We start from the raw sequence: 13,795 nt of genomic DNA, 5'->3' as shown, positions 1-13,795 counted from the left end.
TTTACTCATTGATGGACTCAGTTTATGGTCGTCAACGTTACATGCACGTTCACGCTTTCACACATAGATCCGTGGAAAACAACTGAAAATTTTGTATCTAATAGTTCCTTAGAAAAAATGAAAACAACACGTTATTAATACCATGTGTCCGAAGCGCTTCTCTCGATTTACCTTCATCAAAGCCGAATATTTGAAAGCATGCAGAGAGAGAATGTATAAGAACCGAATCAGTTGAAGAGTTACATGACCAAAAAAGTACCTAAAAAAATAGCAAAATTCATCTAAGGTCAACTATGCCAGTTTTGGTGGGGTTCTTGTTGCTCAGTCTATGTTGTGTTTTGTGTACTGTTATTTGTTTGTTTGTCTTTTTCTTTTTTAGCCATGGCGTTGTCAGTTTAATTTCGACTTATGCGTTTGAATGTCCCATTGGTATCATTTACCTCTCTTTTGACTGAGGAAGTTGAAACCATTTCAAAACGTATAAACGGACAATTTTAGTAAGGATTGTTATAAATCAGAAAGTAATGTGTTAAATAATTTGATGTGATCAATTCCTGTCTCACTATTTCCACTTTTCTTTAAACCTTAAAAGTAAGAACTGCACATCGAATATTGTAAACCTCGTGCATGCTGTTGTACTTTTTAGGACCCCTTGTGGAGTATACATGTATGTTGGTAAGAAAGTAACTTGGAAATTTAAGAAAAAAGCTTTTTATTTAGTAATACATGAGAAAAAACATCAAAGATTACTAAAATGAAAGTTCAGTTTTATCGTATGTAAAGAATTTCCCGGTGTCTTCTACACTCATCGAGTCAATAACTTCAAGCATCATTCTTACGGATTCTTCAGTACTAAACAGTTTGGGAACACCTTTGTGATATGGACGAGACAGGTCGGTATCTACAGTCCCCGGATGCAGAGATATACATGTGATTTTATTTTTTCCACGCCCAAGCTCTATGCTAAGATTTTTAGTAGCCATGTTCAAGGCAGCTTTAGACAGCCTGTAACTGTACCAGCCACCAAGACCTGAAATGAAAGCCAAGTAGATTATTAAGGTTCACACGACACGAAACACTCAAGGTTTATACCTAAGTAAAACTTGAGTAGATGATAAACTGCTAAATATTAGACATTTTTTCTGCGAAGTGGTTCAATAATAATGTTCAGATTGCCATTTACAGAATATATTTTCTGAATGAGAGGTCCAATCTTCCTTTGGGTCATATCTTAATTTCAACGGTTTTTTTTCTTCTTCTCTTGCTTGATCAGCTTACAGTCCTAGACAGCGATAATGTTAAAACTGTCGTGTCAAAATGTACATCACTACTTATAATTTTTAAACTGTACAAGTTGAATACTTTTGTAAATGATGATCTCAGTAGGGGTGTATTTCTTTAGTCACGATCATTATGACCAGGTACACTCTTACAGACACAAATAAGTAACAAGCGTGCACACGCTGAAATGTCTCGCCTGCTTTAATAATCATGAGTTATTTTGTGTTGATACTCCTAAAGATAACGTTTTATTACAAGTATCACATAAACTTAACTTTATCAATGATCCCTGAAAATGAGATTAATATATGGGTACAATTACATGTGAAACTTTGAAATGTTGTTTTGTATATCAATTATCATATGATTTGTAATGGAGAACACTAATGTAATATTAGTTATCTTATTAAAGAATCTGAATCTGAATCTGAATCTGAATCTGAATCTGAATCTGAATCTGATTAAGGTCAGATGAACCAAGCCAAAAAGACATGTACACCTGCCACATGTGGAGCAGGATCTGCTTACCCTTCCGGAGCACCTGAGATCACCCCCAGTTTTTGGTGGGGTTCGTGTTGCTTAGTCTTTAGTTTTCTATGTTGTGTCATCTGTACTATTATTTGTCTGTTTGTCTTTTTATTTTTGGCCATGGCGTTGTCAGTTTGTTTTCGATCTATGAGTTTGACTGTCCCTCTGGTATCTTTCGTCCCTCTTTTTTAATCATTAAACTTTAATTTTTATGTCGATTTAGATGTTGAAACTTTATAATTTAACTTTTTTTTTTTAAACATTTACATATTTTCACAGCTACATGTGAGACCACAATTAGAAATGAGTTGATCACATCTGTCGATCAAACTGACTTCTGAGTAACGGGCAAACCACAGAATAAACATGTAATGTAAATTGAAAATTATATTATAGCGGGTTTCTTTACACTATGTTCCCAATGTTGTTATTTTTTTAAGAGAGAGGGATTTATATAAGTTCTACTTGTTTCCGAATCCCTGTATTTATATTGTATAATTGTAATTTGTGCACTTTTGAAAAATAAAATATTGTTTGTTAAAACTAAACAAGAATGAAATAAATATCATCAGAATAAAACATCAAAAAGACATCTTCTTAATTGGAGGCGACTTCAAACTACCAGATATTAACCATAAAAAAAAAACAATATCCTATCTGGACCAACCAAACTTTCCTGGAGATTGAAGCTGACAATAAATTGGAACAAATTGTAGACTTCACACCACGCAAAGACAATAATCTGGATCTAATACTAACCTCTCATCCAGCATTTAAACTACGATGCAAACCATTACCACCAATAGGAAACAGTGACCATGATATCGTCCTACTAGATTTGGCAAACCATTACCACCAATAGGAAACAGTGACCATGATATCGTCCTACTAGATTTGGCAAACCATTACCACCAATAGGAAACAGTGACCATGATATCGTCCTACTAGATTTGGCATGCAAACCATTTAAACCAAAGCCAGTGAGAAGGAAAATATATTTATGGCAGAAAGCAGAAATACACAAGATAAAGGAAGACTTGACCCTATTCAACGCAACTTTCATAAACACCATAGACAGAAATGTTGAATTCATGTGGCAAGCATTCAAAAAAGCTATCCAAAACACTATATACAAGAGAGTACCAACTAAAATGAGCCAACGAAGACACACATAGCTATGGATAAACACCACCATTAGATGGAAAATAAATCAGAAACAAAAAGCCCACAAGAAGGCCAGGAAAACAAAAAAGAAAAGAGACAAGGATAGATAGACTCAAACAAGTGGCACAATGGGAAGTCAGGCAAGCCAATAAAAAATATATGGAAGAAGTAAGCGCCAATTATAAAGACAACTCAAAATAATTTTGGTCATATATAAAGATCAAAGGTCAACAATGGACAGGAGTAGCACCATCAAAGAATAGATTGGGATTTCTACAAAGGAATAATAAGAGCAAAGTTGAGATACTCAATGGACAATTCCAGTCAGTATCGGTATTTACATATTTACAAAGGAATACCTAAATAACTTTCCCAACAAAGGAAAAAGTCCATATTCCACCGTGGAAGATATTAAAATTAGCACCTAAGGAGTACACAAATTACTTAAAACCTCAAACCACACAAAGTTACTGGTCCAGACTCAATTCCATTCTTCATACTAATTGCAGCGGCAGACCAACTTTCTCCTTTTCTTACAGAACTGTACCAAATATCACTTAACACCGGTGAAGTCCCAAAAGATTGGAGAGATGATGTGGTATCCCTATTCAAGAAAGACGAAAGACGAAAGGCATTTAGCTTCCAACTACAGACCTGAGTCACTTACCTCCATCACATGCAAGGTCTTGGAACACATAGTCCATGGCAGCATAATAGACCATTTTGACAAACATAAAATACTAACTAATGCACAACATGGATTCCGCAAAAACGATCACGTGAATCACAACTAATCATAATCATCAACATTGCCAAAAACAAAGTGGAAAAAGGATCCCAAGTCGACATCGTTCATCAGACTTCTTGACTTTGCAAAGGCATTCGACAAAGTACAACACCATCGCCTATGACACAAACTAGAATACTATGGAGTTAATCCTAAAACTTACCAATGGATTCGTAGTTTCCTCGAAAATAGAATGCAGAGCGTAATATTAGAAGGAGCTGTCTCCTCTCAAGTCCCCGTACTCTGTTTCGTACCTCAAGGCACAGTTCTTGGACCTCTATTGTTTCTGACCTACATAAATGACATGCCAGAAACATCAACGTCATCTGAAACTAAACTATTTGCAGACGATAGCCTTCTCTTTAGAACAATCAACAACCAGGTAGAAAGTGACCTTTTGCAAAAAGACCTAACATTATTCGAAGAATGGGAGAATAAATGGCAAATGAGCTTTAACGTCAAAAAATGCATAGAAATAGAATAACACAGAAGAACAAAGAAGTTATAGATACTTAATACAAACTTCATGGACATACACTCGACAATGTTGATGCCAGCAAAAACCTAGGCGTAACCATCAGCAATAACTTATATTGGGATAGACACATTGACGACATTGTAGACAAAAGAAATAACACATTGGGATTTATCCGACGAAACCTAAAAGATTGCACTAAACCAGTAAAAGCGACAGCAGATACAGCCATGGTAAGACCTACAGTGGAATCTGCCTGCACAGTTTGGGATCCATCAAGCCAAACAATATCAAATCGATAGAACAAGTAGCAGCGAGATTTGTCCAACACAACTACACAGACCGAACACCTACAGTGGGAAAACCTGGAAGAACGAAGAAAAACCAACAGACTACAATGTATGTATGTTATTTAAGTTCCAGCATGGGCTAATAGATATCGACAGACAAAAATATCCAAATCCCAAAACGACAGCCGGACCAGAGGTAATGGCCGCTTTCTTCCCAAAGACCATCAGGGGTTGGAATCAACTACCATCTTAAGTCACCAACGGAGACTAACAGTCCACCAGGAGTGGTTTCACCGACCCAGTGCAAATAAATGAAAATTTACTCACCATTATCTGTAATAGACCCAACTTTAGCAGACATGTTAACAAGAACACCTGCATGTTTAATTTTTGAAATTTGTCTCCCAATGTCACCATTTCCCTTTCGTAGAAGGGGAGAAAAATATTTAGCCATTATCAATGGTCCTATTGTATTTGTTGCGAATGTCTGTCTCAGTCCCTGTAGAAAGAAAACCACAGTCCAGAAAATCTAAATGGTGGTTATTTTGTAAGTAGGAGTATATGGTCATATAAGGTAAACTAAGAGATAATCACTATCATACTATTAAATATTAAAGATAGGTCGGAGCAATTGCTTAGAAGCAAACAGCGAGGAGAACACTTTATAAGCTGTGATGCAAAAAGTGCCTTGATGAAGTAATTACCTCTTCGTATATAGAGTGTCTATAGTATAGCTCATTTGTACATCTGTATTTGTATAGTAAAATGATAGGCTCATTTGTACATCTGTATTTGTATAGTAAAATGATAGGCTCATTTGTAAATCTGTATTTGTATAGTAAAATGATAGGCTCATTTGTACATCTGTATTTGTATAGTAAAATTATAGTCTTATTAAAAAAGGGATCGGATGGCTATATTTACTCAAGTTATCTTTTATTTTTTATTTTTTTTTATTTTCATGATTTTACTATATTCATTATTTGAGTGTACTACTGTCTTTGCCATCAGCTGCGGCCCTAATTGCATTGAACAAAATCAAAATATCAACATAAAAACGTTGACTATTGAATAAAAATTGCGAAGGCATATTATAAAGGTCAAAGTAAAATGGTTGTTGCAGACTAAAAGCTTATATATTCCGTTTTTGTTATTGAACTTTTAAAGTTTCCATTTGGAGTTGTTTTGGGATATTGCAGATGAAGTAAGCCTTATTTCTTAGACGTGGCAAAGCAGGTTAGTGATAAGAAACGTTTTATATCTTTACCTCTGCCGTTACATCTCTCAAACTGGTTTCCCCTTTCCCTGAAGGATGAAGCATTCCAGCTGAATTAATCAACAAATCGAGTCTTCCATAACTTTCAGTTGTCTTGTTGCATACGTTTTCTATGTCTGTTGTCTTGGTGACATCCAACTGATGTATGTGTAATCTGTTGGGTACATCACTTTGTAGTTGTAACAATTCGTTGGCTTTGTCTGGAGATCTACATGTAGCGATAACCACTGACTGTGGATCCCTTGATAATAAAGACTTACAAAACTGCAAACCAATTCCTTTACTTGCTCCTTGTATCAGTGATATGGTGGTCATGATTCCTGAAAGACGAATATATAGATTAATGACTAAGGGCCATTTTTAAAGAGACACAGACATTTGGGCATGGATCCACTTTTCATTATTTTCTGTGTCACAGAATGATTTTTCAATAGCATTTCTATATATTTCTGACAGCTTACTTGCCTTGATTTAAAGTATTTTGTCTCATATCAAAAGAGTATATTATAACGGAGGCAGTTAATATAAATTGCCCCTCTACTCTAATGGAAAAAAAGGCGGAGAGGTGAGGCACATACAAGGGTGTTCTAATCAATGTACGCAAGGGTTGAATAAAGACAAACGGAGCAGTTCAGTGTCAAGAGGAAAGTCTGTCTGAACCATTAAACCATGAACTCAGTCCATAAACGTTCAGATTTATACTAGACTTGGCAGGGACAAAAAAAAAATATAGAAAGGAAAAGACGATTTCAATAAAGATGAAAAGAAGTCTATCAACTGATGGGCTAAGGAAATTCATTTTGACCTCATCAATCGTACTGGTATTAAAGAGTTCGTGACACTGTTGATTGATTGCTCTTGTTTAATATCAAGTGGCTCGTAACAAGAGATATTTAATGTAACCGGATTTTAGTACGAGGATAACGACAGTTGCTACTAGTGGTGCAGGACCAGTTTGCCCTTATATATATAACACACGTGTCCACAACCGATTGTGTGGTGGTTCGTGTTTATCGATCAAGTTTATTTTGAAATGCTTTGTGGAATGTTTCCTCGTTTGAAATGTTTTAGATTTTGTCATGTCGGTGTCTTTTATAGCTAACTATACGATATGGATTGTGCTCATTGTTGATAGCAGATCTGGAATAAAAATAAGAAGATGTGATTTATTTGTCGAACAGATGACTAAAATCTAATTAAAATACAGATTCTGTGTCCAAGATCTGCTGACAAGGCTCTGAAAACGCTCCGTTCTACTTTCTGGTTTAAAAGACCTTGTAAGCAAAGCTTGGACAGATGAGATGACTTTAAACTAATGGCAAAACTCAGGCCAACAAATAAAAAGTCAGCCATGATATATAGCAAAGGTCGCTGAAATTGGTGTTAAACACTAACAAACAAAAAAACAAGCGAGAAAATGATGAACTGAATGACATCCTACGATATTCAACAAATAGAGACTTCTGATTTTAAACGAGGTTAAACATGGTTGTGACCGCTTAACCCGCTCCGCTTTCCCCACAAAACCATAAGGACAGAATTATACAAATCGATTCAAGAATAATTCAGCTCAATATTTCAGCACTTTACAACAAAATCGTCGGAAATAACAAAGACGAAGTGTCGACCAAACAGTTTCAATTTGACCAAGAAAGAACATTTATGCACCCGAGCACTAACTTTTGTTTTAAAATATTTCAAAAGAGATATACATATTTACCCCGTTATTAAGACGGACAAAATTATAGGAAAGGTTTAGACTCATTGAAACCCAACTCTGGTTCAAAAATGTAAGCTACAGATAAAATTACAAAAGTTCTTTATTTATAACAAAAATGCCAAATACTGATAATGCTTATTACTGGATTCGAACTCACAACTCCAGTTTTATAAGGCTACTGACCCTATACTTCAATGAGGCAGCAACCAAACAACTAAAAAAACATATAGAGACTATAAGTCAAAATATTGTGGTCTTCAACATTAGATCGGGTCCTATACAATATGTCAAGCTCTTTTATTCAGCAAGAGCCTACAAAAAACACATAATCTTGCCGTTAGTTTTCTCGTTTGAATTGTTTTACATTTGTCATTTCGGGGCCTTTTAAAGCTGACTATGCGGTATGGGTTTTACTCATTGTTGAAGGCCGTACGGTTACCTATAGTTGTTAATTTCTGTGTCATTTGGTCTCTTGTGGAGAGTTGTCTCATTGGCAATCATACCACATCTTCTTATTTTTATACATTAAGATATGACATAAAACAACAAAAATCAATTCACTGCTGAAAAAATCACGAGTTACAATATATCAGTGTAAAGTTGAAAACGTGAGCGGTTATAATCTCAATGTCATGATTTATCATCACAGTATCTATTTTACGTTATTTCATTGGTTGGATCATGGAAGTAAAATGAGATATAATACTGCCATGGATGAATTTAGAAAGAAAACTAAGCTTAAGATGTCGGCACTTACAGTAAACGGACGAGACACCAAAGAAACCAAGTTTGGTCAACAGTTTCAATAACAGTGTTCATCAGGTTCTGGATCCAGGAATTTGCGCAGGTGGGGACAATAGTAGAGGCATCTGGAAGTTAATGACAAATCAGGATTTACATGCTGTTTTCTGATCGTTTTTTTTTTCTTTGCTTTTCTGTCTGTCTCTATCTCTCTCTTGTACTTGCAACCCATGGTTATGGTAGTTTTAGGGGCACACGTGCTCCCCGCCAGTGGCGTAGCTAGACAAATGTCGAAGGTGAAGCGGAAATCGGCAGGGGGCCTGGGGGCCGCTTAAATCTCCCCTGAAGCTCGTGGATTTTAGGGTTTTAGACCCACAAATATGAACTGAAAATATTGTGAATATTAAGGTGTAGTCAAAAGAATTTTTGTTTGATACAAGTCGGATAATTTTGTGAAAAAATATATTTTTTTCCTCAAAGAAACTGTAAAAACCAGGAGATTCCAGAGGGGTAAAAAAGTTATATTTACTGAGACCAGTATAATAAAAACCACAACATAATAAATTGTTTGGAGATTAAATGTAAACAATATATCCAGTTATAGTGAGTACCCAGGTTAGGGCAGGGTTGGCGCCTTCAAATTAGTTTAACCACGCCACATTCTGTATGTGCATGTCCCAAGTCAGGATCATGTCATTCAATGTACTGGTTGTCGTTTGTTGCTGTATATCATATTTGTTTTTCTTTCATTATTTTGTACATAAATCACGGCCGTTAGTTTTTCTCGTTTGAATTGTTTTACTTTGGTATTTCGGGCTTTTCGTAGCTGACTTAGCTGTATGGGTTTTACTCATTGTCGCAGGCCGTACGGTGACCTATAGTTGTTAATTTCTGTGTCATTTGGTCTCTTGTGAACAGTTGTCTCATTGGCATTCATTACCACATCTTATTTTTATACCAACCGATGGTCAGCGGAAAACAACTTACGAGGTCACCTAATGGAAAAAGACGAACAAATGGATATATAATTGATGGCTCGCCCTTGCCTTTGGCTGTATTAAGCAAACATCGTGTAAAAGCTGAGCAATATTTAGGACACATCATTATGCATGATTCTAAGTTTCCTGCCATGTTTTTCAGTGAATAAACTAAAAAATCTGTCTTTTTTTATTTAAAAAATACAAACTCAGTAAGGTAATTGTACGAGGAATATTTCACTTTGTAGATAGCCAGTCAAAACCTTATGCGTTGATATGAATTATTATAGAGTCACGAGTCAATCTCTCTCACCAGTGACTTTAAACAAAAAAGCAAGCCTCCTGTCCTTTTTGGTTGCAAAACAGTCAATAACTTTATCAATGTCAATGGGCGTCTCCTTGTATGTGTGAAGTATACATAGCCCCGAATGTCGTTCTGTTGTCATCGTAGAAGGAAGATATGTTTTAACCCGGTGCATGACACTGAAACTGCGTTCCAGCGGTGACAGTGGTCACTGGCATTGTCAAAAGAATAAGCAAACAAATGTAAATGTTTGGATACAGGTCAACGTTGGTCAAATTCAAGCTTTCTGCAAGAGTACCAGGGATTTCTTTACTCTTTCTCTCTCTCTCCTTTTCATTATTTTTTTTTATTATTATTTTTTATTATTTTTTTTTTTGTTGTCAAAACGATGTTGAAGTCTTGGCTTCCGAGCATCCGACTAGCTACGCCACTGCCCGCCCCGCTAAAATCCACCCCTGATGATACAGAAACCGTGTACAGGCAGTCTTTGATAAATATTTCTAATTAGTTAAAAGCATAGACATATAACTGCTAAAACTTAACGGTTAATTGTTTGTTTCAACAAAACTATAACATGTATAAGTTTGATAATTCGTTTTGTATCCGGATAGAAGAGAGATTTTCAATCTAATTTACCAACGAATTACCGGAAACACAAGATTTAAACATTTATTATCGATAATACAAGATTTCTTAGAATACGGATGTGGATATATGTGACAAATATTATCATATATATAAATCGTACATTGATAAACAAAAAACCGTACAGTAAATCTTTTTGTTACGGGTAATATATTTTTAATTGTTAAAAATAGACTGAAAAAAGTATCCAGTTGCCGAGTCCATGTGTTCCAAGTTTATCATTACAATAACGAGAAATAGATCAGTCTGTTCAGTAATGTTTTATTTAAAAATTCCGGCGGGAAAAAAAGTTGTCTCCCCGTTACAAAATAAACAGCTTATATAATGAAAAACTTAAAAGCTAATTATTGCAGCACAGTATGGAAAATTATACATACCTTTACCTTCAAAGATGCATAGAAGTAGTTACAAAATACTGAATATTCAAACTGATCCCCTGAACACAACAAACATCGGTTAACCAGTATTTTCAGCTAATGTGTATTTTGCTGCAAACTGTGACAAGGGAGATAACTCAAAATATTACTAAGTACTTTATGTAATTTATTATTTCGCAGACGGAATAGGACAGAACAAAATGTGTTGGATTCACTTCCCAAAGACCAAACTGAAAATATTAAATCATTATACCCGGGAATCCTATATATGGACAGTGCCTGTGAGAGAGCTTTCACATGTTTATTATATCTTTGTTCTTAATTGTTAATTATATATTATGGTGTTTGGATGTATAAATACTCATCCACGCCTGCTATTTTTATTTTATAAATGTTGACTTGGATGGAGAGTTGTCTCATTGGCACTCATAACACATCTTCTTATATCTAAGAACATTTGAATCGGCATTTTTTAAGCCGTCATCAGTGGCGGATCCAGAAATTTTCATAAGTGGAGGCCCACTGACTGCTTTAAGACTGAGGGGGGCCTCTCCAGTCATGCTTCAGTTATTCCCTATATAATCAACCAATTTTTTTCCCACAAAAGGGGGGGCGGGCCCCCTGTCCCCCTAAATCCGCCTCTGGTCATTATAACCGGTAGATCATACTGTATGATATCAGTATAATATACGGGTTTATGTGTCTCTTTTAGAAATGAGGACAGAAGCAGCTTATTTTTCATGTTTTTGTTTTATTATACAGTGTAATCTATATTTCTTGATTGCATCTGAGATTACTATAACCAGAGACATTATATTATAGGCCGATATGTCTTTGCTTTATCACATTTGTGTTAGTAATATTGCAATATGTGGTTCACGTTTGCTATTGCATTCCATTGATATATTGTTTTCTATTTGGTATTAAATCAATAGTTAAGATCCATTTTGTTACATCTGGTGATCCATTAATTTGGCAATCGCCAATGGCAGTCAGCAGGGTTTAAGGTAACACGATACCGAATGGCATATATCCCGATTTCTAAAATTTTTGGCACACTTGTACTTTGATTCGAGTTACATCGGAATATGAAATAAAAAATGGGGGTCACCATTCTTGTTTTTTTGTAATTTTGATAAGTAAATGTCAATTATGGCGCCAAATTTACATAGATATAAAGGGAAAATGCCTTTTTTTCGACTCTCTTTTCTAGATTTTTCAATGGATGACTATTTTCTCATACACGGAGAAAGACTAAAAACTAACATAATATCCAGGATTGTATACCAAATCCATACATGTATAAAAAAAACATATGTCACCATCCTTGTTTTTTAGATAAATCGCTTCAAAGATGAACGATACGCTTAGAAATTGACAAAAATATGTTACGTTACGGAATACAAAATAACGTTATTTTTATTCAGAGGGAGTGAAAAAAAAAAAATATGTAACGGGATCTGAATGGTGTTTGTTATTTTATTGTAATTCCCCCTGTCGGAAATTTCCTTATAATTCAATATAACATTCGACTGAGTTAAATTTATTTCGTCCTAACTGTGTGCACTTTTAGCTTTCAAAACTGAATCTTCAAAATAACCCTTCCAAACTAGACAATGCTGATGACACCGATGTATCCATGCATGAATGAAATAAAGTGCTTCAGAAATTTGATTTGGTAAACAGTGATGTTGAAGTACAATTTGAATTGATTGATTGATGGTTGCTTAACGTCCAGTGGCAAATATTTCATGAATTTTCAGGACAATACAATACAATTTGAAAAGTTATGTCTAAAAGATACATTTGATGCAGCCGTCAAAAAAGGTTGCACATTCTGTTAGTTGTGAAAATTATAAAGAAAATCAACATCCTGATAAAATACGTGTTCTATAAATATAAAATTAAAATTGAGAATGGAAATGGGGAATGTGTCAAAGAGACAACAACCCGACCATAGAGCAGACAACAGCCGAAGGCCACCAATGGGTCTTCAATGCAGCGAGAAACTCCCGCACCCGGAGGCGTCCTTCAGCTGGCCCCCTTAACAAATATGTATACTAGTTCAGTGATAATGGACGTCATACTAAACTCCAAATTATACACAAGAAACTAAAATTAAAAATGATACAAGACTAACAAAGGCCAGAGGCTCCTGACTTGGGACAGGCGCAAAAATGCGGCGGGGTTAAACATGTTTTTTGAGATATAGTATACTCTGTATGATGTAAACGTGTGGGTTGTGCGCGTTGTTAGTCGGACAAACGCTGCAAACTGTATGTAAAATTTCACTTGAATAGACAAAGTTCAGCATTCTGTCATTCGTGGAAAATTATTATAAAAAGTGATCCTGAGAATATATGCACCCTCAATATAGGTTAAAAAAAAGACTTGGTGCAATATATTATCAAAATGCCATATTCAGCAACCTGTCATAAAAAAATTAAAAACTGACAAGATGCGCGTATTGTCACCAAGTACATAATTTAAAAGTTAAAGCTTCAAACTGTAATCCTAAAAAAATCTGCCTTATTGGCAATCATACCACATCTCTTTATTTCATAAGCGATTGGGTTTTCTCCTGAAATACAAGAATTTTAAAGACTAACAAATACGTACTAGAAGACTGAAATATGTTGCTGTTATAGTTAAAATCTGACTTTTGCTGTGAACATGTGATTTTATAATTTGATAGATTTGATACTTGCCATACTAAATATACTTATTAATTAATTCAAGGGACCAACGAATCTTTACTAATGTCCGCTCCTCTTGTTTTTGAATTTTTGCCAGATATTCGGAATCCTCTGGTTTTATCCATGTAGTACCATTAAACAATTTTGCCCGCTAACCCCTTCTTTTCTTTTCATAATTTTATAACATCTAGTTTAAAATGCCATCTTTGAACTTATAAAATCCTTGTTATTTTTTCATTGTTTTTTAAAGAAAAAAGGTGCCAATGTTAAATGTATGAAGAATCATTTCCCGCCAAATTTTCAATGGCTTATATCTCGAAAACAAGCACAAGGACCCTTCATTTTTGTTCTGCTTTTTTAGTTTCTTCATTTATAAACTATCAATTTATTACAGTCTTTTAAAAAGCTTGTTATTTTGAAACAGAGTAGCGAACATCCTTAAGAACATCCGTTGTTCGACCCGCTAATCAAATGCGTTTTGTTAAGATATACTTTTTCACTTTTTTTGGTCTTTTGGAAAATGTTGTTAGTGCT

General features: G+C 35.0%; 1 protein-coding gene across 3 annotated transcripts; it reads right to left on the bottom strand.

The window, feature by feature from the left end:
• Positions 1–695: 695 nt before the first annotated feature.
• On the bottom strand, positions 696–10,699 carry LOC127735694 (C-factor-like). 3 transcript variants are annotated; one of them, XM_052245958.1, is made up of 5 exons: positions 10,566–10,693; positions 8,279–8,390; positions 5,793–6,121; positions 4,853–5,024; positions 696–1,030 (listed from the first exon to the last, which is right to left on the bottom strand). In XM_052245958.1, the coding sequence occupies exons 3-5, from the start codon at positions 6,114–6,116 to the stop codon at positions 750–752; spliced, it is 777 nt and encodes a 258-aa protein (XP_052101918.1). In that variant the 5' UTR covers positions 6,117–6,121; positions 8,279–8,390; positions 10,566–10,693; the 3' UTR covers positions 696–749. The 3 variants fall into 3 exon arrangements, with proteins under 3 accessions (XP_052101918.1, XP_052101919.1, XP_052101920.1); XM_052245959.1 differs by lacking the exon at positions 8,279–8,390 and having other exon boundaries at positions 10,566–10,699; XM_052245960.1 differs by lacking the exon at positions 8,279–8,390 and having other exon boundaries at positions 10,572–10,693.
• Positions 10,700–13,795: the final 3,096 nt, after the last annotated feature.

This window comes from Mytilus californianus, unplaced genomic scaffold, assembly GCF_021869535.1.
Source record: "Mytilus californianus isolate M0D057914Y unplaced genomic scaffold, xbMytCali1.0.p SCAF_3, whole genome shotgun sequence".
Classification (NCBI taxonomy): Eukaryota; Metazoa; Mollusca; class Bivalvia; order Mytilida; family Mytilidae; genus Mytilus; species Mytilus californianus.
This window is presented reverse-complemented; position numbering and strand designations above follow the sequence as displayed.

Bases quoted from the DNA above. Each gene is read 5' to 3' on its own strand.
- LOC127735694 (XM_052245959.1), bottom strand. From the start codon at position 6,116: ATGACCACCATATCACTGATACAAGGAGCAAGTAAAGGAATTGGTTTG. The intron at 5,025-5,792 runs GTAAAGATATAA...TTCTTTCTACAG, and splicing joins TGAGAGATGTAACGGCAGAG to GGACTGAGACAGACATTCGC. The intron at 1,031-4,852 runs GTGAGTAAATTT...CTTTCATTTCAG, and splicing joins TGGGTCTATTACAGATAATG to GTCTTGGTGGCTGGTACAGT.